Consider the following 26290-nt stretch of genomic DNA (forward strand, 5'->3'; position numbering starts at 1 on the left):
CGGAAGCCCAAGCAGAGACCAGTGGGATTCCTGGGCCCAGCTTCTTTCGTCTCGGTCGCGCAGTTTTTGTTCTACCGGATTGGCGTTTCCCAGCTGCTGCCACTGTCAGTGAGACGCATAGCCGGCAAGTTTCCTGAGTCAGGAAATGGTCCATTAAAATAACACTCCTCAAATTTGAACTCGCAGCGGAATCTTTCGAGGATCTTGATATAATGCAGATCGGGATTCGGTAGGTAGTGGTGGGGTCCCACTTTCTGCATTCCTAAGATCTTCCCAATCAGTAACGATCCTCCTGGTCCCTGAAGGACGCTGAGTAGCATGGCAATAGGAACAGGTGAGCGTGGATGCTGGCCTTGGCGACCTTAGGAAGGACCCTCTGCATGCACAGAAATTTGTCCCGGCTAATAAAAGGACAGTTTGAACGCGACTCCAACACGAGAGTAATTAAAAATGTTTTTCTTCACGAACTAAATATACACAATGCACTTTTTCCTTTACGTTACATATTCATTGTAGAAATCTCATAAATTTATAAGATTTGTAAACTGATATCCATTGATGTCAGGTACTATTGAAACTGCTAGGTGGCGTTTTTTTTTTGGGGGGGGGGCGCTCCCAGGAGCTCTGCTCCTTTATGTCTCAGAGCAGAAAGAATTCAGCCAGAGGCAAAGTGATGGATAAGAAGTGATTTATTAGAATAGGACGTTTGTGAGGCTTACAGGCGGGCAGGCGAGCGTTGTGCTGCTCCGAGTACTTCGTGGGTTACATTTTTATAATCAAAGGAAAAGTGGGGAGGGGGAAAAGACCAGCTTCTTCCTCATTCTTGAGTAGATGTCATGTTTCCATCATCAGCTCCTCCTCCAGGTTGGGCAGGGGCGTTTTTCTTGTCCCTACATGGTCAAGCTGGGACTGTCATGGCACTGTGGAAAAATTATTTCAGGTCTCAGTACAATGAGGGTCTTTCACTTTGAAGTGTCACCTTTCCATAAATTATTGTTTTTTATGTGTGCAGAGAGCATGTCCTAGGGGTCATTAACTTACTGAGCTCACTGGGCAGGATGTGGGTCTCATGCTACCATTGTTTTATTGTTTTGAGGCATGCCTCATTCTTCTGTTGCATGGTTTTGTGGTTAGGCAAACCTGCGTTCTTGAGTGATCATTAACTTACTGTGGTCTCCCAAAGCCCCCTAAAGTTCCCTCTTTATCTACAATCCCCTAATGGGGTTTCTGAGCTATTTGATTATCCTACTCTATCCCTATCAGTTTTTTTTTGAAGTAAAAATGAAATGAACATCTTAAATGTATATTTGCTGAGTTTAGACAAATGCAAACACCTCTGTAACTCAAATCCTGTTAAGATATAGAACATTACCAGCACCCCAGAAAGTTCCTAAATGCTCCTCCCAGTCAGTCCCCACCCAACCCAAGAGGCAACCACTACTCTGATTTTTTTTCCCACCACAATTAGTTTTGCCTGTTCCAAAATTTCATATGGATGGAATTACACAGTAGGTACATTTGTGTAAGGCTTCTTTCAGTATAGTTTAAAGAGTCATCCATGTTTTTGTGTGTATCAGTAACTTCTTTTTTTTTGCTTAGTTGTATTCCACTGTGACTATACCACAGTTCTTCCATTCCTCTTTTGATGGAGATGTGGGCTGTTTGCAGTTTTTTGACTATTATGAATAAGGCTGCTATGAACATTCTTGTACAAGCATTTCTCATGACTATATTTCTTCAATAAGTATTTATTAAGCACTGTGTTCCAAACACTTCCAGGTACTAGAGATACAGCCATGAACAAGACAAAGATGTCCCATTTCTCAAAGAGCTTATATTTGCTTGTTTCTGTGTATCTATGGAGGCAAGGGGATAGGCTGGGGGAGGAGGTAAATGTAGGTAACTATGAAAGAAAAATACCAGATAGTGATAATTGCTGGGTAGAGAAGTAAAATAAGGTGATGTGAGTGATCGGGTAGCTATGTTTCCTAGATTGCTCAGCCAATTTCTTTGTGAGGAAGTGACTTTTAAAGTGTGAACAAAATTAGAATAAGATCAAAAGGGAACAGCATTCTAGGAAGAGGAAGCAGGTGGTACAATGGCCCTAAGGCTGTTTTAGAATAGAAAAAAAAAAAGCCTATGTGCTGAATGAAGAAAACTTAAATTATATCAGCAGTAAAGAGCAGGAGAACCAGTTTCCCCTCAGATTTAACCATCGTTACTCTGGCCGATTGGACAGATTAGGATGCCACTTTCTTTTTATTTATTTACTTATTTATTTTTGGTTGTGTTGGGTCTTCTTGATGCGCGCGGGCTTTCTCTAGTTGCAACAAGCTGGGGCTACTCTTCGTTTCAGTGCGTGGGCTTCTCATTGCAGTGGCTTCTCTTGTGGAGCACGGGCTCTAGGTACGTGTGGCTCGCAGGTTCTAGAGCGCAGGCTCAGTAGTTGTGGCTCGCAGGTTCTAGAGCGCAGGCTCAGTAGTTGTGGCGCACGGGCTTAGTTGCTCCGCGGCATGTAGGATCCTCCCAGACCAGGGCTCGAACCCGTGTCCCCTGCATTGGCAGGCGGATTCTTAACCACTGTGCCACCAAGGAAGTCCCTAGGATGCCACTTTCTTAACCTAGTTTTATCAGATTACTAATAAGGATGAATATTTCTTCACATAATGCTCTTTTATTGTGAATTACCTGTTTATATCCCTTGCCTGCTTTTCTGTTGGCACCTGCATCTTTTTTTCCTAGCAATTATTGTGTCTTCTGCATAAGACAATAGTCCAGGGCGATGAGGCCCATGTTTCTTTCACTTTACAGAGGGCTTGGCACTTACCTATTTCTAACGAGTAAACAGTAAATATTTGTAAATTTTACCCTGTGTCGGCAAGGTTAGTTCAAGACTATTTACATACTCAACTTTAGAAATCGACTGGACAGAATTAGGGGAAAATGCGTGAACTTTAAATGTCCCCCTCTTAGCCAGCCTTCAGATGCGATGTGTTTGAGTAAGGTAACTATCCTGGAGACTCCAAATGTCTGACCACCACCAGGTACCCACACTTTAGAAGTATTTCAATAACCCCATAGCCACACGCGAGCGGGAAATACTCATTGACAGCCAAGCTTCCAGGGACTGCCGCGTTCAGACTTCCGGTGTGAGCCCCGCGCAGGCGCTGATTAACTGGCGTCAGTGCCGCCGGACCCTGGGGCCAAAGCCACTTCCCATAATGCTGCATAGCGGAAGTTGTTGCTTTCTAGGGGTCGCGCTGGCTTCCGCTCTGTCGCTTTCAATTCGTCACCGGGAGGAAGACGGAGCAGGCTGACCAGCCCGAGGGCCCATTAGGGGATGCAGTTATGGGCGCTGTCGCCGTGGGTGAGTTCTGCTCCCACTGCCTCGCAGTCATCACTCGCACGACTTCCTGCGCGCCGGGAGTCCGAATTTCCTGCCCGACTTCGTTCTCCTCTCGAAGGCCCTCGTCCTTAAGCACGTTCCCTGGCCTCGGCCGGGTACCGCGTTCTCATTGGCGTCATGTCCTGTCAGTTCCAGGAGCTGACCAATGAGTTGTTGGTGCGGGCGCCCTCCTCGACCCGGTGGACCCCGAGGTCCCCCCGTGGGTGCGGAGCAGTTGGGAAGGGGAGGTGTGGCGGGCCCACGCGGCTAGGGGCACCCTGTGGGTTGGGGCTGAGTTCGCTGCCGCGTCCGTGTGGTGGTTAGTAGGATAGGCAGCATCTGTCACCTAACCAAATCAGTGCTCCCAGGGTAGGATAAATCTACTCAAAACTTGAAAGCCGTGTTCTAGTCTTGCAAAGTTTTCCAAACGCTTGCATTTTTAACGGAACCGAGCAGGCATGGGAAGACTGGGAGGGCGGAGAGGGAAGGGAACTGGATAATATGAGAGCCGGCAAAACCGGCTATGATTTCAATTTTGTGTGGAGTCCTGCAAAAAGTAACGCTCATCTGAAGACTTGTCTGAAAAATTTTATAGATTTATTGATGTTTTATAGCTGATGGTACTCACAGTACTCTCTTCTCAACGACTCATTAGATGCCCTTTATAGTTGTCAAAAATTTATTGGAGGGTCTTCCCTGGTGGCGCAGTGGTTAAGAATCCGCCTGCCAATGCAGGGGACGTGGGTTCGAGCCCTGGTCTGGGAAGATCCCACATGCCGCAGAGCAACTCAGCCGGTGCACCACAGCTACTGAGCCTGCGCTCTAGAGCCCGCGAGCCACAACTACTGAGCCCACGTGCCACAACTACTGAAGCCCGCGCACCTAGAGCCCGTGCTCCGCAACAAGAGAAGCCACTGCAATGAGAAGCCCGCGCACCACAACGAAAAGTAGTCCCCGCTCGCCACAACTAGAGAAAGCCCGCACACAGCAACGAATACCCAACACAGCCAAAAAATAAAAATAAAATAAATTAAAAAAAATTTATTGGAGCTCTTTCCACATCATTGAAGCAACCCCCTTGCTGTCCTCTGCCTGCAGCAATTACAGTTCGTCTTTCAAGTTTTACTTTGGAGTCTGGGCTACTGCAGTCCTCAAACCAGATTTGCTAGTGCTGTCTTCACTACTGAAGATTACTTCATTCTTTACCTTTCTCTTTTTCACCGGAACTTGTGTGCTTCATTCTTATGTACCTACCTTTGCACCTAATCATCCTTAATGCCTCAGGTACTATTCTCTTTTTCTATTTCAATGCAAGAAGTATTTCTTGACCTACTATGTACTAACACTATGCTAAATGCTATAGGCGGTTCAGAAGTAATGCCGAAAACCATTTCTTGCTCCTAGAACTTCAGATTCCAGATAGAGAAATAACACATGTTCAGGTTAAAGATTTAAGAAGCAGCCCACTTATGTATCTGATTAGGGTACAAGATGAATAGTACACACTAGCTGGGGAAGTAGAGTTGAGTGGTTCATTTAGAGTAGAATGGTTGCCTAAGGCTCCATTGAAATGGAAATCTTGGAGAAATTGGGAAGATTTGGATAGATGGAGAGAACTCCTATCTGGAGATCAAAGGCTTAGAGGTAGGGGCAGGGTGTTTTGGAGTGGAGGATACCGAAGAGACTGGCTTGATTCTGTCTTGGAACCAAAATATCGGCGTTTTAGTTCCATCTCTGCCACCCTGTGATCTTTCATCGTTTTGCTTGAGTTGCCTTCTTTAGCGAAATGCTCCATTTAAAGGGTTTTGTGAAAATCAAATGAGATAATACTTATGAAAAGGCTTTGAAGATCAGAAGCACTATATGATCAAACGTTAGTGATTCTTTGTTGAGAAGTAATGAGAGTCAGGATTACCACAGCGGTGGGGACAATTTATAAGGGACCATGAGTGCCCAGCATAGGAGGGTGGGTTGAAAAACTGTTAAATACTTTGAATCAAGAGAGTGATACGACGAAAATGGCGTTATTGGAAGATATGTCTGGTACTGGAATGCAGCACAGATTAGAGGGAGTTGGATTGGAGGCAAGAACTTGGATGCTGTTTCTTTCCCCTAAAATCTGCAATTCTAGATAAGATAAATTATGTTAAATATTATTTTGGGGTGAGAAAATTACATAAAATATACCCTCATTTTATATATACCCATATAGTTGTGTTCTTTTGTTAGTAGTTAATTCATTTATTTTGTAAACATGAAACTGTTACGTTTTATATTATCTTTGAAAAGATTAACAGTTATTTAATTTGCCGCTCATTCTTCATACAAACCTTTTGGAATTACCTTTAGTTACCCTAACCCATTAAGAGCTAAAGGAGGAATACTTCTAATACTCCAAGCCAGAGCAAGATGACAGCTAAGTATCAGAATTAATTGGGAAGTGTTTTAAAAACGTATGTCCCAGGTCCTACTTTCCATTTATGCAATCAGAATTTTAATAAGCATCCCAGGTAAAATAATTATTTTAATCATTTAAGTGATTTTGACACTAAGTTATTCTAATGTATGTAAAATATACTTTTCATAATCGCTATTAGGTAGACCTGTATGTACTTTCAGTATTTTTCATGTTTTCTAATTTTTAATTGTTGACTAAGGAGGTGATTTGATATGAACTAGATTTATCATAGTAGTCCAAACTGATTTTGTCAAGAATATAATGTAAATGGTTGAGAATGCATATGTAATCAATTTTCAGCTAACATCCATAGGAAATCCTGGTGTGGAAAAATGCAGAACCGTGTGTCACTTTTTATATTTGGCTTTGAATTATTTTGTGAATTTTCTAACTCCCTCTAGGAGATTGTTTTCAGAATTATTTTTAATTTTCTTTGAGAAATATCAATCAAATTGCATTCCCTGCAGGAGCTAAGAAAGATGGCTTTGAAGGACGAGAAATTATCTTGTTTCAAAGTGCCACCACCATTCCACATTTATCTAGTGAGAAGTTGAATTCCTAATAATATAAGGGGCTGAGACTTTTCAAGATCTGTGTCAGAAGGTGTAGGTTCTCTCCTGACCTTTACATTTATTGAAAACCTTTTAACCTTACTAAGAATCAGTTTCCTAGGCTATGAAAAACAGAGGTAATACTCTACTTCAGGGTTCTCACTGAAAACTGGATGATACATGTGAATGGTTTTTGTAACTTAATAGACACACAAGATTATGTGGTTTAGCTATGTAACTGTCTCTGAGAGAACTGTAAAACATACTTTTTTTTTTGTCAAGCTAACTTTATCTTGTTTTCTAGATTGTTATTTTGTGTCAGTAAGTAATCCATAAAGTGCCAACATGGGAAAGAAACGGACAAAGGGAAAAACTGTTCCAATTGATGATTCTTCTGAATCTTTAGGTATATTTCACCAACTAAATCTTTAAAGTACTGTTTGTATCCCTAAATGGACATCTATTTTATTATGTAAAAATGGGATCAAAGTGTACATTATTCTGTAATTTGCATTTTAACTTAATCTTTGTATAGACATGTCATTTAATAGTCTGCACAACATTTTTAATGGCGTGATGTTTATTCCATTGATGTAAAAGACCATGGTTGCACATTTCATAATTTATTTAGGTAATCCCCTACTGTTACAAATGTAGATAAATCTTTAACTTTTCAGTGTTATGAATAGAGTCATAGTAAGCATTTTTATAGCTAAAACTGTGCACATCTGGTTATCTTCTTGGTACAGATCCTAGAATTAGAATTGCTGAATAAAATGGTATAAATATGTTCAAGGCTCTTTTGGATCTATTGCCAAATTGCCCTTCAGAAATGTTTTACTAATTTACAGGCCCCCTTGCAGCGTAACAAAGTGCCCATTTCTCTGAACCTTTATTGACACAGGTTAGTATCATTTGTAAAAATCTTTCCTGATTTGCTAATTGAAAAAGAGTATTTTCTTTTTTCAGTCTGTGTTTTTTTGACGACTTACTGGGATTTAGTAGTTTTTCACATGATCTCACTTGGATTTATATTCTCTTGGTGCACACTCAGTGGACATAAAGCTAATTGTGTCACTTGATGAGTTTCTAAACCTCCAGGGGCCCTGAAAGAACTGAAGCCCTTTAGAGTGGCTTGCGAAGCCTGTTAGTGATCTAGCCCCAGCGGGGGTTTTCAGTTTCAGGTCCAGCTGCTCGTTTTTAAACGTGTGTGACTGCCATTCTCAGGAGACAGCATGCACTTTTACATTTTACACCACCATCCCTTTGTTCATGAGATGTGGCCTTTTCAGATTGTTCTTTACTCCATGAGGTCATAGTTTAAACTATGAGCGTGAAATAAGAAAGACTTGAATCCAAATTCTGGCATAGCTGCTCAGTAGTTATGTGACCTTGGGCACTAACTTTGAGGTTTCTCATGTGTCATTGGGCATAGTAGAGTCTTCCTTCTGGGGTGGTTGTGTGGATTAAATGAGATAATGTAGCACAGTGTCACACTCATAGTTAAGTGCTTAATTAATATGAGTTTTTGTTACTGTAAATATCTTCCAAGATTGTACAGACATTACCTCCCCTGTGAAACTTTCGTTGACGTCAACCTTCTCGTGCTGCTATAACATGTTTCAGAGATTCTTGTACATTTATTTATTTATTTGCTTCTCCTGCTAGAATGTGTGCTGCTTAAAGAAAGAGCTGTGAGTTGGTCACTTTTTAGGTTCCCTGGCATCTATCACAGTGCCGGGTGTGCAGTAGTTGTATTGTTGACTGAATGAGGGACCTTCTCTACAAACCTTTTAAAATAAAGAGAATAATAGATGTGATAAATAAATTGAAGTGATTTGGGGTGGTGGTAGTTATACCTAGGACTTCAAAATTTGTATAAAATCTCTTTCTTACATAACCATCTTACAATCAAGTATCAAACAAAAATTTAACTTTTCAGGTTATCTAAAAATTTGTTTATAAATTCATTTTTGAAGTTCAAATCAAGTGTAAATTTTGAGATTAACTGAAGAAAGTCATATTTTACCTCACGTACTCCTTTATTATTTGTTTCAATAGAACCTATGTGCAGACACATTAGAAAAGGATTGGAACAAGGTAATTTGAAAAAGGCTTTAGTGAATGTGGAATGGAACATTTGCCAAGATTGTAAGACAGACAATAAAGTAAAAGATAAATCTGAAGAAGAAACAGAAGAAAATCCTTCAGTTTGGCTGTGTCTTAAATGTGGCCATCAGGTATGCTTAGATTTTGATTGATATGGGATTTTATTATTTAAGTATGAACTGATAAATTTATATAAGTATGAACTTATTTTAGAAGATATTGCCTAAAAGTACAGTATGGGTGACCGGGATGTTAGCTGGCATAGGTCATGTTCCCTGGGGAACAGATTCTGAGAGTGAGATTTGTGTGTAGGTGGTTTATTGGGGGGTGTTCTCAGGTACCACCCAAGGAAAACAGTGAGGGAAGCAAGTTTAGGCAGAGGGAGAGCAAAGAGGCAGTGCTACGGGGCCTCAGCTGATCCCACAGTGAACTCTGGCCTTCAGAGAGGTCCTGAGTTGAGGCAAGAGGCCAGGCCTTTGTACTTGTGCAAAGACCAGCCATTGGATATGGGCTCACTCTGGGGAAGGGGACTAACCTTGGGCAAGGCAGCTTCCTTCCACTGAGGATAATTCTTGGGGATGGACAGACTGAGCTGTGAGCTGTCACCAGGCCACATTTCTGGCTGCTGGGGGAATGAATACCTTGGGGTTGGGTGGTATGTGGGTTGCAGAACAGCTCACAGGTATTACCTTGGTACTAGAGGTCAGGAGAACCTCTTAGTCAACCTTAGTGGTGGTAAGTTTATATGTTAGGAAACTGGACTACAGGGCAGTGGTAACATTTTATAAAACTATAGTATAATATCACAACCAAGATACTAACATTGATACAATCCATCAGTCTTAATCAGGTCTCCCCAGTTTTACTTCGTTTGTGTGTGGGTATACGTGTGTTGTGCATGTGAGTATGTGTGTATTAAGTTCTGTACAGTTTGTCACCTATGTAGTTTTGTGTATCCACCACCACAGTCAAGGTATTGAATAGTTCCAACATTACATGGACCTCTTGTGTCGCCTTTTAAAGTCATACTTCTCTACTGCCATCCCTCCCCCCAGCCCCTCGCAGCCACTAGTCTGTTCTCTCTTTCTAAAATTTTGTCATTTTAAAAATGTTATATAAATGGAATCATGTAATATACAACATTTGGGGATTGGCTTTTTTCACTTAGCCTAATCACCTGAGGGTTTACCCAAGTCGTGTGTATCAATAGTTCTTTTTTATTGCTGAGTGGTATTACATGGTATGGGCGTACCACACTTTAACTGTTCACCTGTTGAAGGATATCAGGGCTTATCTCACTTTTTTGGTGATTATGAATAAAGCTGCTGTGAACATTTGTGTACCCGTTTTTGCGTGAACTTAAGATTGCATTTCTCTGGGGACAATGTCCAAGAGTGCAATTGCTGGGTAATATGATAAATAAATGTTTAGTTTTTTGGTTTTTTTTGGCTGCCCCACATGGCATGTGATCCTAGTTCCCGGACCAGGGACTGAACCTGTGCCCCCCGCAGTGGAAGTGCAGAGTCCCAACCACTGGACCACCAGGGAAATCCCCTTAAATGTTTAGTTTTTAAGAAACTCCCAAACTTTTCCAGAACGGTTGTGCCATTTTATATCCCTACCAGTAGCATGTGTGATCCACTTTCTCCACATCCTTGCCAGCATTTAGTATTGTCACAGTTTTTTATTTTAAACATTCTGATAGGTGATACCTTATTGTGGTCAGACAGTTAAAAACATTTTATATGCTAGTAAAGAACATATTTATTGTTTATTTATATTTGAAAAGTTTTCATTTAACCTGTTAGATACATGTGATGAGGATGAATATATTTTACTACTTCAAATTTTCCACAATACATTTCCTGCTATAAATTTTATCTATTTTGCTATCTTTTTAATTCCTAAGGGTAAGACAATGTCAGTATTAACTGTTAACTTTTATCCTAGTAGAGTTATCTTTTGCAGTGTTAGCAAGGGATTCTCAACTGTTGTCTTACGATAACTCATGTCATGTTTAAGTTTCAAATAATCTCAAATGGTGTTATAATTTTCAAAATTAATATCAAATGTTAATTAGTTTATTTTAGATTTAAATGTTGAGCGGGATAAATTAAATCAGTAGGTTTGATATCATAGTTAAAGGATTAGAAGCCATTGATAAATATTTCCCCTCTGAAGTATATTTTTATTAGCTACAATAGAAACAGGACCACTTATTGTAGTGCTATCCAAAGAGTTGGAAGCCTGGTTCAGATAGATACACAGTGAAGATGTATTTCTTAGCTGTGATTTAATCACCTGGAGACACACAATATGGTCGTGTTCTTTTATGAATATGCCTATGCAGATGTAGGTGAAATCTCCCATTTACTTGTTCAATTAATGCTTATTGACCTTCACTTTGCTAGGTTTTTGGTAATAGGTTAATTCTGTTTTTCATGCCTTCAGGATTTACACTCCAGGGGAGGAAGGATATCAACATTAACAACTTTAATATAAGGTAGAAAATAAGGAATGCCACCAGGAATTTATACCATGTTTTGTAGGAGTTTGTTTAGAGGAAGAATATAGTGTTTTCTCATCTTGAAGGATAAGCACAGGCTTCTGAGAGGAAGTGGCCTTTGAGCAAGATCCTGAAGACTGGGTGGGATTTGATCAGTGGCAGTAACGGTAAAGAATTTCAAGGCAAATGGAATAATGTGAACAAAATTGTATTGTGGAAGGGCTGTGGTTTTAGCTGGTAGATGATATTCAAATAGGAGATTATGGGAGATAATCCTGAAAAGGTGGATTGGGATCGGAGGGTATCAATTTTGGTGAGTAGGAGTTTAAGAGCATTTCATCCCTTTTGAATTGAGTATATGAACAGAGCTTTGTTTTAGGAATATTATACTGAAAAAATACGTATATGAAGAAAGGTTGAAGTTAGGAAAATACTTAGGAAGATGTTAAGGAGTCTGAACTAGAACTAGTGAATGACTACATTAGCATGGTTTAGTTGGGACTGGAAAGGACAAGTTGGAGTGCAAGAGTCCTAATGCTTGGGTTTATACACACCTTCTTCCTGAAATGTCCTCAGCTGCCTATTCATATTTAAGTTTTAACAAAATCTGGACTCTCTAGAGTCTAAAGTTTTATTTTCAAAATTATAAGAATGGCAGAATTTCTTGACCCACTTCCTTATTCATTGTAGATTATGAATTCTCTCCTGGTGAATTTTTGTGGCTTTGAGGTTTATGATTGTGATTCTCTAGGGCTGCGGCAGAAATTCTCAGGAGCAGCATGCCTTGAAGCACTATATGACGCCGAGATCTGAACCTCATTGTCTGGTTCTTAGTTTGGACAACTGGAGTGTATGGTGAGTTTCAACTCCTGTGCCCATTTGCTGGAAATCATTTGAAATGTTGGAGAATGGATGGAGGTGTTTGAAATGTTTAAAGAGCAAGAAAGTTAAAATTTTTGTAGTATTTGTTTAAATACCATCACTTTCAGAAGGCTAGAGAATGTGATGTTATGAGAAGCTTTTGCTTAGTATTGTACAAACACAAAAATTATAGCATGGAGAAGACATAGGAATTTTCACACTTGTTTTTCTTTCTTGTGATATTACAAAGTGAATGGTAGATTGTTTTTAGTTTAAAAATTGGGGGCTTCCCTGGTGGCGCAGTGGTTGAGAATCTGCCTGCCAATGCAGGGGACACGGGTTCGAGCCCTGGTCTGGGAAGATCCCACATGCCACGGAGCAACTGGGCCCGTGAGCCACAACTACTGAGCCTGCGCGTCTGGAGCCTGTGCTCCGCAACAAGAGAGGCCGCGATAATGAGAGGCCCGCGCACCGCGATGAAGAGTGGCCCCCGCTTGCGGCAACTAGAGAAAGCCCTCACACAGAAACGAAGACCCAACACAGCCATAAATAAATAAATAAATAAATAAATAAAAATTAAACTTTAAAAAAAAAAAAAAAAAAAATTGGGACACTCAGAGAGAGTGGCATGGACATATATACACTACCAAACGTAAAATAGATAGCTAGTGGGAAGCAACCGCATAGCACAGGGAGATCAGCTCTGTGCTTTGTGACCACCTAGAGGTGTGGGATAGGGAGGGCGGGAGGGAGGGAGATGCAAGAGGGAAGAGATATGGGAACATACATGTATGTATAACTGATTCACTTTGTTATAAAGCAGAAACTAACACACCATTGTAAAGCAATTATACTCCAATAAAGAGGTAAAAAAAAAAGAAATACTTAGAAAAAAGCATCAAAAAAAAAAAATTGGGACACTAAGAACAAATTCCAGATAAACTGAGAATATAGTAAATTTTGGCAGTGAATTTGCATGAAAATGTCAGGCTGGCATTTCTTTTAACCTCATTAAAATAAAATTTTACATCTTTAAAAACCATTTACACAGCAGTGTTCACTGAACATTTGTCAGTTGTAAAATTTGTTAATTTTGATTATGTAGGTCTGTAATTTGAAATATTAGAAAAAACTTTCACCTTAATGTTATAAATAGCCATTTCAGTAAAATGTTTGGAGTATTTTCACAGTATTTATATGTAGCTATAATTCAGGCTAACCTTATTTAACAGTAAACCAGAGTTAATATGTATAGTCTCCTTCAAAACATAGAATTTTCATTTTCAGTTTCTTTAGTAGAATAATTTGAGGGTTACACACTTTGGGTTCCATGAATTAAAATTAGTGCCCTTTTGTGGTTGTCAGTTTGTTACTTTTCTTCTCTGGGATCTTTTGGGACACAGGTGTTACCTATGTGATGATGAGGTCCAGTATTGTAATTCAAACCGATTGGGTCAGGTGGTTGATTATGTTAGAAAACAAGCCGGTATTACAGCTCCAAAATCAGGTAAAATAATTTGTTTCTTAATATATACTGTAATGTTGATTTATATAATCTGCTGATATTTAGTTTAACATACCGTAGCATTACATATAGCTGAATAACATTATGATTGATTTCAAACTATTTTTGGTTAAGAATGTAAAACAGTGAGAATATAGATAATTATAAGGAGTTAGAATTAGAAGGGAATCTGAGAAATAATATAGTCAAATGTGATGCAGAGTCTGGACTAAGTAATGGGCAGTAACACCCTATTCCCATACCCTGGCACAGGGGCTTAAGGGAGACCTGCCTTATAATGAATTTATTTTGTTACATTTGTTTGGATGATGTGAAAGTAAAGTGCCTGTAACTCCTTCAGAAGGCCAGATACTTCTCAGGTTTTTTTCATACATAATTAAATTAATTGGGTTGGCTTTCATCATTTACTTTAAAAGCTTGTTTAGATTTTTACAGTCACAGTGGTATCTTTTGCCAAGCCAGAATTGTTTGTTCCTAACTTCAGGATTGGTTTTTGACCCTCAGACTTCATTTAAAAATTTATTTCATGTCCACATTCTTTATTTGATTGCTTTATACTCTGATTTCACAGGGTAAGATATGCTCATTTGTAGAAAACATTTGTGCATTAAAAAGGGATTTATATTGAAGCATATACTGTTTGGTTTCATTTGTCAAAGTAATGCTTACATCGGTTCTGAATATTTTTTGTTTATTGGTTTTTCTCTCTTGATGGTAATTTACTTATATTTGTAAGAAAACATTTAAAATCAAACAGGTGGCAAATCATGTTATTAGGTAAAATTCACAAATTCTGGTCCCCAGTATAACTTTGCATTTGGTATGGCTGTTATACATTTTGCTAATAAGTCTTTTCTTCTTCTTCTTTTTTTTTTTTTTAAAGCAGCAAAAGATAGTGGTAATATTGAACTTGAAAATAAAAAACTAGAAAAGGAGAGTAAAAATGAGCAAGAGAGAGAAAAAAAGGAAAACGTGGCTAAAGAAAATCCTTCCATGAATTCTACTTCCCAAATAACTGTGAAAGGACTCAGTAATTTGGGAAATACATGTTTCTTCAATGCAGTTATGCAGGTGCCAATATTAATTTTTCCCCCTTTAAGGAAATCTAGTGTTTTCCTCGTAGGGTGTTTTTGCATATTTGCTACTTGTAGTCTTGAGCTTTTCCCTTGTAAGTAGTTTATTTCTGTGTTTTCAAAAAAGAACTCAAGGGAATGTTTACTTTGCATGACAGTAAAACACTGTGCTAAGCACTGGGGTGCAATAGGGCTCAAAACAAACATGGCCCTTGCCCTCAAAGAACTTTCACTTGGGTGGGGGAAACAGGAGAACCAAGTACAGAAACAAACACCTAGTTACACGTAGTGGTAAGTAGTGGTGGTGGTAGGGTAGCTACTTCATATTGGGTGGTTGGGAGAATGACCTTCTGAGGTGATGAATCAGCTCAGAACTGAAGTATTTATGAACCAATTAGAGTGGGGGGAAGAGCATGATACTACTTTTTGTTTGACAGTCCCAATAAAAGTTGCAGTGTTGATAGTGATTTTCTGTTTTGGTAGAATAGGCACTTAAAAAACATTTGAATGAATTGGTTTGCCTTTAAATAATTTTCCCTTTCTTTTCCATCCTACATTCCAGAATTTGTCACAAACACCCGTGCTTAGAGAACTACTAAAAGAAGTAAAAATGTCTGGAACAATTGTAAAAATTGAACCACCTGATTTGGCATTAACAGTACGTACTTTAAAATTTTCTTTTATTCAGTACTTTTCCCCTCTGAATAGCAGCATTTTAAATTATTTTTAAGAATTGATGCTCATTTTCACCTCTTTTGTTTATTTTGTTTTAAGCTACCAAGTTAAGGATTTTCAGGCTAATGGAAATTTATAAGGGGCCTTTGCATTTATTTGCTCTGTGTATGCCATGTACTGCTGTGCTGAGTGTTTGGCTTTCTTCTTGGGAATGCTGTTGATGTTTGTGAAGCCCTAGGCATGCATTCTTATTTTTAACATCTTTTCAGGTGACTTAAATGCTATAGAGCCAAATGAATTTTACCTTATCCATTTTTATTATTTACATTTTGCTTTGGCTCTTTCAGTTCCTAGGTAGTAAGTTCCTGATAATCTAAAACAGTAGAACTGAATTCTTTATCAAAGTCTGTGACCAGAAGCCTTCTCCATCTTTTGATGTACATTTTGAGAATTTAATTGGGACAGCTCTGTCAGGAACATAGGAATATAGGTTGACTAGTTACATTTTGATAAAATAAATGATTCCAAAATTTGACTGAAGAAAGTAATTTTTATTCCCATATTCAGGAACCCTTAGAAATAAACCTTGAGCCTCCAGGCCCTCTTACTTTAGCCATGAGCCAGTTTCTTAATGAGATGCAAGAGACCAAAAAGGGAATCGTGACACCTAGAGAACTCTTTTCTCAGGTCTGTAAAAAGTGAGTATCTGTTTTGATTGTGCTTTCAGTGCATCAGTAGGATGCTGGGAAATAATATGAAAAAATTATTAGCTTTAGAGTTAATTTGGTAGATATATGAAAGCATGGTTTATTTCATTTGGATTAAAAAATATGTACTTTGTATGAAAATTAAATCTACTAAGGATGTTGTTGGGCTAAACAAATTTTTGAGAAACTAGAACACGCCAAGATTTGGGATATGATCCTGAGATTTTATAAAAAATAGTTTCATTTTAGTAGACTCACCATTGGTTTTCTTTTTTCTTTCTTTTTCTTTTTCTCTTTTCTGTAGAGCAGTGCGATTTAAAGGCTATCAGCAGCAAGACAGCCAGGAGCTGCTTCGCTATTTATTGGATGGAATGAGAGCAGAAGAACATCAAGTTAGCATATTTTGACGAGTGTATTTTATAATCTGATCTTCATTAACTTCTTTGTCATTTGATGTCTTAAGAGTTATTAGAGCAGTCGAGGCCATTATATTAAAAAATTTTTTTTCTTCACCAGCCTTTTCTAATATACTTTAATTATTAGAATGAATGAAGGGAATTAGAAATGAGTCTCCTTTTCATAATGCTCTACTTTGCTTGATGTTTACAGCGTTATTGTTCTTTAAGGGTTCTATTGTACTAGCCTATACCAGGAGAGCTATAAGGTACTGGAAAATGTGTCTCCCCCAAACGACTCCCAGTTGCAGCGCACCCTTAACTCTTAATTCTGAGTGTGATTTAACACTGCTTTTTGAATCTAGGAAGTATTTTTATTTTGTAAGAGTCAGGGAACATTTGTTGTATTTTAAATTTTTTGTTAATTACCAGGATGTAAAGTAATTTGGGGGAATGTGGATATAATTAGTAATAACACAGTGATAACAACTAATATTTATGTTGTTCTTATTTTTTGTCAAGCACCGTTCTCAGTATTTTGTAAGCATTACCTTACTCAGTCCTCACAACCATGCCGTGCGTCATTTTCTCACTTCATAGATTATGAAACTAGGGTATAGAGAAGTTCAGTGCCTGGTTCAAGGTCATCCAGTAGTGATGAAGCTGGGCTTTGAGCACTGGAGTTTTTCCCTGTAGCTCTCATTATCCACTCTGCTTCTAGGACATGGTATTTCAGTGGTCTTTTCAAAGGAGGTGGGCATGTTCTGAAAAGCTTTGGTTTGCGTAGGTTAAAATCTTGAAATGATAAGATGGTGCCTTTGCTCAGGGGTTAGTGATTGTTTTTTTAAGTATAATTCTTTTTAGCTCCTGGAATTAATTTTGAAAATGTGATTTTAGAAATATTAATTTTTATTCAGTAAGTTTGGGGAGCTAATTAATTCTTGATCACTTTCTTGACTTGATTACATACTTTTTAAGGAAAATAACTATAAAATTTAATGGTATATATATCTATTTTATTACTTTTAGAGAGTGAGTAAAGGAATTCTTAAAGCATTTGGTAATTCTACTGAAAAACTGGATGAAGAACTAAAAAATAAAGTTAAAGGTAATGTCTGAATTTTTGAACTAAAGCACTATAGTTGAATTCCTCTGTGCTTTAGGACAAGATTGCTAGCCCATGTATTTCAAATCCACAGTTATTAATAATTTATATTATTTATATTATTATCCACAGTTATTATAATTTCTCTTTATCTTCGTTGATTTAAAACAATTATTCAATACTCCAAAGGTAAAATTTTATTTTTCAAAAAGTTAGACTTTATTTATTTATTTATTTGGCCACGCCACACGGCTTGTGGGATCTTAGTCAGAATGGCTAGTTCTCCGACTAGGGACTGAACCTGGGCCCCGGCAGTGAAAGTGCCTCGTCCTAACCACTGGACCACCAGGGAATTCCCTCAAAAGCTTAGACTTTAATTAGCAGTGATTGTCTTTGAGAGTTGTCAGCTGGTTTATTAATCATGGAGACAACTTTATTCTTATTATGTGACATTTAAAGATTTAGAAAAGGTCTGTCCAGTAGAACTTTCTGTGATGACGGAGCGCTTCCGTCTGCTGTCCGATACAGTAGCCACATGTGGCTACTGAACCCTTGAGATGTGACTGGTGCAACTAAGGAGCTAAATTTTATTTTCATTTAATTTTAACTAATTTAAATTTAAGTGGCCCCAGTGACTAGCAACTACTGTATTGTAAAGCACAGTTCAGAATCAACACATAGCAACTGTTTACCTCCTTGGTGCCCTTGGTGCTGGCCTGGCCAGCAACAGAGAGACAAAATCAAGCCTGTTCGCACTGTCTGTCATAAAATGTGTTTCTGTATAAATGACACCTGTCATTTGAATAAGGCCTACACATTTCATGTAATTAGAAAGTTGGACTACTAGGTAGTAAAGTTATGTCACCTTATGCTAAACTTAGCAAGGTTATTTCTGGGAACATAGAAAAATAAAAGGAGGATTTTGTCTGAAATACTCTCCTGAGGGCTTTTTGTTTTTGTTTTAAGTGGAGTTCACAAAGCAAGTGACTCCCAAACTTGCTGCCAGTGTTAGAATGTTAGAGCTAGAAGCGAGCTAAAATAGCATTCTGTCTATAGCTCGATCTGCTTGTTTTACTAGGTAAGATACTGATATACAGAAAGTCTCACTGAGTCGCAAAATTTATTTTCCACTGACTAGATCTTGGATAAGAACTTTTTTTTTCTTTTTCACAAGATGTGGTTATGTTCAAATGTGTTATGCTTAGAAGTGGAGTATATGCTGCTGACTGTAGCATAAAAATAAAATTGTGGTAATTATGAATAGAGAAAAACAAGTCAATAGGATAGGAAATTAAAATTAAATTTTAGGGTTAGATAGGTAAGTAAGTAGTTTTGATTTATTTCATTAATTATATAAGGATAATTGATAGACTTTTTCCCCTTATAGATTATGAAAAGAAAAAATCAGTACCAAGTTTTGTGGACCGAGTATTTGGTGGTGAACTAACTAGTACAATCATGTGTGATGAGTGCAGAACTGTAAGTAGATGTAGTGCAGACTGGATTTATGCGTTAATATTAACAGTGTACAGTTTATCAATTGTTTCTTTCGAAAACAGAAATGTCTAGTTAGTTTCATAAGACACTCTTTTTGAACTGTCCAAGTATGCATAGTTTTTTGCTGGAACTATGAGCACTCCTTATATCAGGAAGAAGTTATTTAATATTTTAATTGATTTCCCCTAACCCAGAGTCCTCAACACTGTGTAATTTTTCATTTCATTTTCCTAAGCCTTTATTTTAAAATTTAGCACCCCCACCCCCATGATTTTACTATATAATGTTTAAAGTGAATCTTTTCCTCCTTTTTACGTTTTCTTTTTTGGTTGGTTAAGGTCTCCTTGGTTCATGAATCGTTCCTTGATTTGTCTCTACCGGTTTTAGATGATCAGGTAAGACTATTGCGTTTATTTTATTTAAGTAGATTTTTTTCTTTCCTGTGCTAGATTTATGGGTGAGGGCTTGCTACCTTTTCCAAGCTGTACATTACTAGGCCAAGCATGGAGAAATATTTCTTAGTGTGTATGAGACAGAAGAATTTTAAAGATTTGAAAAGAGAATGGGATAAATATATATATATTTTTAAAGAGTGTGTCTAGAATTATTTATAGATAATTAACTTGATTAGTTTACATATCGGGAAATATTTACTTCATATAAATTACTATTTATTTTCATTATTTAAGATTAACCACAAATCCCTTACAGACTTAAGTTTATAAATGTTAAGAGAGTATCTCAGTTTTAAGCCATATTAATTTAGTTCCTATCAAGTAGTCATAGGAAAAAGAGAACATATTATGAGTATTGGATAAATCATTATTCAACTTAATATGAATTGGGGGTCCCTTTAAATCACTGTTACTTAGTGATTAAAGTCTTACTAAACTTACTCTGTTTTTTCTTTCTTTAAAACTGTCATTTGCGTGCAAAGAAAGAAAAGAATAAAAAGGAATACCTGTAGTGGGACATGTAAATCACTTACCAACAGAAAGTGCATTTAGAAATAGACGTAATTACAGCTTGATACAGCATGTGTCTAATACAACTCATTAAATTCCTTTCTATTACACTCATATGTTAAGTTCCCTTTTTTACTGTTTTATTTGTTTGTTTGCTTGTTTTCTCAGTATGTGAAGATTGCTTTCTGGTGTTTGAGATGAATGAATTTTGTCCTAGACATGTTTCCAAACATTGTGAAAAATAAATCTGGTGTAAAATAGGAGTAGAAAACTATTTAGGTAACATGAAATCTCTTCACCAACAATAGTAAAGTTTTATTTTTGGCCCATATTCTCTCCATATTTTAAGAGTGGTAAGAAAAGTATAAATGATAAAAATCTGAAAAAGACCATGGATGATGAAGATAAAGAAAGTGAGGAAGAAAAAGATAATGACAGTTATATAAAGGAGAGAAATGATATTCCTTCAGGAACAAGTAAGCACTTACAGAAAAAAGCAAAGAAGCAAGCCAAAAAGCAAGCCAAGGTGGGTAATTAGGAGGAAAACCATACTTTTCTCATTTTAATTTTTTGAACTATTGAGTTTAAAGTCTGAGTGACATTGGTAGACATGTCTGTTATTTTATATACAGCACTTTCATTGGGCAATTACAGAATTAGCTCATTTAGTATTCTCTGCAGTGAAGTTTCTCTGAGAATATGTGAAGAAAATGTGCTTTTTAAAAAAAATTCTGCATTACTTGTGACAACTTTAAAAAAACTTTAGTTCATTTTCAGTAATTTTTTGAGTTGCTAATACATTGACATTCAAAAAATTTTAAATATATAAATGTGTACAATAAAAGTTTCCCTCCTTGTATGACCTAGATACTACTTTCATTAGTTTCTTATGTATCCTCTAGGTTTTTTTGGAAAATATGATCAAGTACAATACAAATATGTAGTCTTGTTTTTCACTCCTTTTAAAAATTATGCACAGTGTTCTGGACCTTGCTTTTTGTCTGTTTCTACTTAGATTGTTGGAGATCTTTACATTTCAGGACACAAAGATTCCTTTTTTAACAGCTGTATGGTATTCTATTTTAGTAGTAAACATACTACTAAATATAGTATAATAGATGTACTATAGTTCATCTAACCATTTCTCTTTTGATTTAGGTGTACGAACACCTATAGTCTTTTGCTATGATGGCCAGTGCTGCTGTGAATCACCCTATACATATGTCATCGATAGGGCACATTTTGAGAAGAGGGATTGTATTTGTGGTTTGATAAATTAATTGCCCTCCACAAAAGTTGTACCAATTTATATTCCCACCAGCAACATATGAGACGTGCTTTTTCTCCTTATCCTTGACAGCAGAGTATTATCAAACTTTTAGATTTCTGCCAGTCTGATAGATGGAAAATAGTATCTCAGTGCAGTTTTATTTTCCATTTATTTTAATGTAAGTGAAGTTAAGTATGTTTTTATGTTTAAGGGCTGTTTGTATTTCCTTTCCTTTGAAGTATTTGCTTATATCCTTTCCCCATTTTTCTTTCATGTGTACTATTTTTAACTGAAGCATATCAGAAAATTTTTGTGTCCAGAGCCCTATGTGCTGCCCTTCAGCTTTCTGGTATTACGAATTAGCCTCACAGGGACTATCCTTTTAGTGACAACTCAAAATGCTAACCCCTTGAGTCTTTAGGAATTACAGTAACAGAAATCTGCGTAAAATGCAACCCCCCCGCCCCGCACTTGGACATGGGCAGCAAATGGCAAAGAAGGTGATTTAAGTGGGTAGAGTATTTTATTGTCGTCTGTATATGTGGCTTGCTTGCTTCTCTAGTTTTGGGCCATTTGTTTCCTGGAATGTTTTCCTCCATCCCTCTGCCCATCCTTGAATTTTTGGTTTGTTTTTATACATCCTTGAGTTTTCAGTTTATTTTTATCTTTTAAGTGAAACCTTGATCTGGTAATTATAACTCACATGGATATATCCCTTCCTGGTGTGTGTGTAGACACTTGCCCCCTGCTTTAATACATGGCTACTTGGGTTCAACAGCCTTACTGCTCTGTCTGGATCAGAGACCATGTCTTGCACATTTTTATTTGGCCCTGTGTGACAATTTTTTGATGATTGGTGATGTTTTATCCCTGCTTTCAATCAAAGAACTTTTCTTTTAAATTTATTTATTTAATTTAGTTATTTTTGGCTACGTTGGGTCTTCCTTGCTGTACGTGGGCTTTCTCTAGTTGCAGCGAGTGGGGGCTAGGCTACTCTTTGTTGCGGTGCACGGGCTTTTCATTGTGGTGACTTCTCTTGTTGCAGAGCGCAGGCTCTAGGAGAGTAGGCTTCAGTAGTTGTGGCATGTGGGCTCAGTAATTGTGGCTCGCAGGCTCTAGAGCACAGGCTCAGTAGTTGTGGCGCATAGGCTTAGTTGCTCCGCGGCATGTGGGATCTTCCCAGACCAAGGCTCGAACCTGTGTCCCCTGCATTGGCAGGTGGATTCTTAACCGCTGCGCCACCAGGGAAGCCCCAAAGAACTTTTCTCTATAATTTATTTGATCCCTGATAGTAAAGGAACTTTTAGGGTCGGAATTCTGGGAGTGAACTCTTCCTTATTAACTTATTTATTTTTGATTGATAAACAGGAAAACCTGATGTGATACGTGTACGCTTTTCCTCTTCCTCTCTCTCGTTGTTGTTTCTTTTTAATGTTTTGTACTTTTTACACAGAACCAACGAAGGCAACAAAAAATTCAAGGAAAAGTTCTTCATTTAAATGATGTCTGTGCCATTGACCATCCTGAAGATAATGAATGTGAAGTTGAAATGTCACTTCAGCGAGAAGTGGATATTAAATCCAACCATATTTCACAAGAGGAAGTTATACATAAAGAATATTGTGTTAATCAGAAAGATTTGAATGGCCATGAAAAAATGATAGAAAGTATAACTGACAATCAAAAATCCACAGAGGAAGTAGATATGAAAAATGTCAACATGGATAATGATCTGAACGTTTTGGCCTCTCCTGCTGAATGTACTAGGAACTTAAATGGTGCCTACATGAAGGAAGGGAGCAGTGGAGAAGTGGACATTTCCAGTGGATTTAAGAACCTTAACTTGAATGCTGCTCTTCAACCTGACGAAATAAATTTAGAGATTCTGAATGACGCTCATACTCCCGGGACGAAGGTATATGAGGTTGTAAACGAAGATCCAGAAACTGCTTTCTGTACTCTTGCAAACAGGGAAGCTTTCAGTACTGATGAATGTTCAATCCAACATTGTTTGTATCAGTTCACCCGAAATGAGAAACTTCGAGATGCTAATAAACTGCTTTGTGAAGTGTGCACACGGAGACAGTATAGTGGACCAAAGGCAAATATAAAAGGTATTCAGATTCTTTCACAGAAAGTAAAATTAATGTTTAGGGGTACATTTTGCACTGTATCAGTAGAGTACTACTGTTTAATTGTATCAGGGCTTGGATGGTGTCAATAAGTTCCCTTTTCCCAAAATCCTGTGTAAATATTTTTTTTTTAAATATTTATTTATTTATTTATTGGCTATGTTGGGTCTTTGTTTCTGTGCGAGGGCTTTCTCTAGTTGCGGCAAGCGGGGGCCACTCTTCATCGCGGTGCATGGGCCTCTCACTATCGCGGCCTCTCCCGTTGCGGAGCACAGGCTCCAGACGCGCAGGCTCAGTAGTTGTGGCTCACGGGCTTAGTTGCTCCGCGGCATGTGGGATCTTCCCAGACCAGGGCTCGAACCCGTGTCCCCTGCATTGGCAGGCAGATTCTCAACCACTGCGCCACCAGGGAAGCCCCCTGTGTAAATATTTTAATAGAAGGACGGATAAGCAGAACTTTGTTGATGTGGCTAGTACTCTGTGGCATCCAGCAGCAGTTAAAGTGGGGCAGTTTGTGCTCTGATACCACTCCCTGTAGGGAAATCATCCCACTGAGATGTTATCAGAGCAGGCTGCTTAACAGATAGGGGCTGTTTCTTTGTATCCTCAGTTTCCTGTCATTTGTGATGACCCTCATCTCCCCTGCATCCAGAAAACCACACTTTAATTCTTCAGCGGGCTGAAGTGACGTGCCCAGTGCAAGGTACTGGGAGGACAGTGCTTTCTTACCACCTTCATCAAATACAGAACAGAAAGATATTGATAATTCCCCTCCTACCCCTGCCCCCACCTTGTGTTTTATTTGATCTTGGGTAAGTGGGATAGGGAGGCATCATAGATTCCTAAGGATTCTTACTAGAATTGTTGAAACATTTAAAAAGTCTAGCTTTTTATTTATTTACTTGTTGATACAAAAAGTAAATTGTGTTGATTTTATAGCATTTCTGTCTGCTTTAGAGCCGGTGTAAGTGAACTGTGGTTTGCAGGCTAAATTTGGCCTGCTTCTTGTTTTTGTGTGATCTCCGAGCTAAAAATATTTTTTACAGATGAACATTTGAAAATGATTTTGTAGTAGAAAACATGAACTTTGAACCCTAATTGTTACCTCTCCAAAAATGATTCCATTCTTCTTTTCAGTAGACTGCAATCGTACTCAATTATTTTATTATAGTTTGAATTCTATAAAATTTGTGGAAATTTCCTCTTGTGTATTAATACCTACAAAATATCCTTGATTTTGCCTCTTGGTCCAAAAAGCCTGAAATATCTATTATTTGGTTCTTTCCAGAAAGCTTACTGATCCTTGCTTTAGATGTTGGAAATGGTTTTATAGCAGATGTGAATGCTATATGGGGGTCTAAAATGGTCCTCACACTGCTAAAATTACTTTCCTTCTGTAGGTGAAAAGCAGCATGTTTACACCAATGCCAAGAAGCAGATGCTCATTTCCCTTGCTCCTCCTGTTCTCACTCTTCACTTAAAGAGATTTCAGCAGGTACCCCTTGTTTGTTACCTAAAATTTGTTCTAAATATGTGACACCTGCTTTATTTGTTATTGTCCCAACATATTACTGTGTTTTTTTTGGCTTTCTGTTATTTCTTAATTCTAACTTCAAAGAAGTAGGAAAGTAAAATAATACATATGTTTATGTTACCACACAAAAGGGGTTTGATGAAGATGCATGTCAAGGTGGAAGAGAAATTTAGGCACAATCACGCCTCAGTTTTACTAGAACTCATGTTACTCTTTTTAGATATATTAGCATTTTACTCTAATCATATTTTCAGGTTTAAAGAAAAAAGACCAGTTTACTAGTTATATCTCACACTTGGGAAATTTAGTGATCTGTGTGGTATCTTATTTTTACTGACCCTTGATAAAAAGGCATTGATTGGTACCTTGGCTTTTCATCATTTTGGTGACTCCATCTTTTCTGGAAGACTTTTTCCTATGAGCAGTACAAGTTGTAAATTCAGTTCGAGTCCCAAAGTACCTTCATAGTGTTTTCTGTTCTGTGATTGGTATGAGTTTGACTAATTGGGTGGGTCTCTCTGAACAGTTCACCAAGCTTGGTTAGAAAGTGAGGCTGAAAGTGTGTGCTTCACAGAACAGTATTCTGCTGTTGCTGAGGGGTTTTTTTTTATGTTTATTTTTTACTTATTTGTTTTATTTTTGGCTGCGTCGGGTCTTAGTTATGGCACATGAGCCCTGTAGTTGTGGCACACAGGCTCAGTAGTTGTGGCGTGTGGACTTAGTTGCCCTGTGGCTTATGGGATCTTAGTTCCCTGACCAGGAATGGAACCTGCGTACCCTGCATTAGAAGGCAGATTCTTAACCACTGGACCACCAGGGAAGTCCCTGCTATTGCTGAGTTTTAAGCACTCGAAACCTCTTGTCTAATCTGGCTTTTCCAGATGCCTAAAGCAGAAACATTGAGAGTTTTCTTATAGGAGCAGCTATCTCAGTGTGTTGGACTGTGTGTGTGTGTGTGTGTGTGTGTGTGTGTGTGTGTGTGTTGCTCTTAGCAAAAACAAATCAACTGGAAATCAATTAGTAGTCAGGGAGATAGTCTTCTAAGCAGATTGAACGAGGGCTAGATGTTAGTGTTCTTCTGGGCATTGGGGTGGGACTACAGTTTACTTAACATGTACAGCTTTTCCAGGAAGAGAACTTAATCTATTATCCTTCTTTTATAGGCTGGTTTTAACCTACGCAAAGTTAACAGACACATAAAATTTCCAGAAATCTTAGATTTGGCTCCTTTTTGTACCCTTAAATGTAAGGTAGGTGGAACTTGCCTTTTTGGGAAAATCCTTTAAAGGGAAATCATAGCTTATTACCAAATACTCCAACAGCAACTCACATATCTATGAAGTTGATAGGAACTACTGAGTAGACTGGGTCTTTGATCTTTGTACCTTTATAATGTCAAGATCTGTGATGAATCATGTTGAACATTAGGTTGTTATTGCAGTTCAGCATTTTTTTGAACCCCCATTATTGTGGCAGACGTCTTAGGAGCTGAGGGCATATAACTAAAGATGAGCAGATATATTAATGGATAATCTCAGTTTA

General features: G+C 37.9%; 1 protein-coding gene across 12 annotated transcripts in view; it reads left to right on the plus strand.

The window, feature by feature from the left end:
• Positions 1-28: 28 nt before the first annotated feature.
• The window catches only part of USP16 (ubiquitin specific peptidase 16), a 30836-nt gene continuing 4574 nt past the window's right edge, over positions 29-26290 (plus strand). Inside the window, exons 1-17 of one of the 12 annotated variants that reach the window (XM_082460396.1) lie at positions 3280-3367; positions 4484-4669; positions 6699-6800; positions 8456-8634; positions 11761-11864; positions 13274-13377; positions 14279-14466; positions 15031-15126; positions 15711-15841; positions 16155-16242; positions 17275-17353; positions 18738-18829; positions 19186-19242; positions 20162-20338; positions 22536-23196; positions 24615-24709; positions 25912-25998. In XM_082460396.1, the coding sequence (XP_082316522.1) occupies positions 6740-6800; positions 8456-8634; positions 11761-11864; positions 13274-13377; positions 14279-14466; positions 15031-15126; positions 15711-15841; positions 16155-16242; positions 17275-17353; positions 18738-18829; positions 19186-19242; positions 20162-20338; positions 22536-23196; positions 24615-24709; positions 25912-25998 (2199 nt within the window). In that variant the 5' untranslated portion in view covers positions 3280-3367; positions 4484-4669; positions 6699-6739. Of the gene's footprint in view, positions 230-3232; positions 3368-4483; positions 4670-6698; positions 6801-7245; positions 7299-8455; positions 8635-10954; positions 11007-11758; positions 11865-13235; positions 13378-14278; positions 14467-15030; positions 15127-15710; positions 15842-16154; positions 16243-17274; positions 17354-18737; positions 18830-19185; positions 19243-20161; positions 20339-22535; positions 23197-24614; positions 24710-25911; positions 25999-26290 lie in introns of those variants that run through there. The other 11 variants (XM_082460403.1, XM_082460401.1, XM_082460399.1 and 8 more) reach the window with 11 other exon arrangements.

This window comes from Balaenoptera physalus (genome assembly GCF_965194825.1).
Source record: "Balaenoptera physalus genome assembly, chromosome: 4".
NCBI lineage: Eukaryota > Metazoa > Chordata > Mammalia > Artiodactyla > Balaenopteridae > Balaenoptera > Balaenoptera physalus.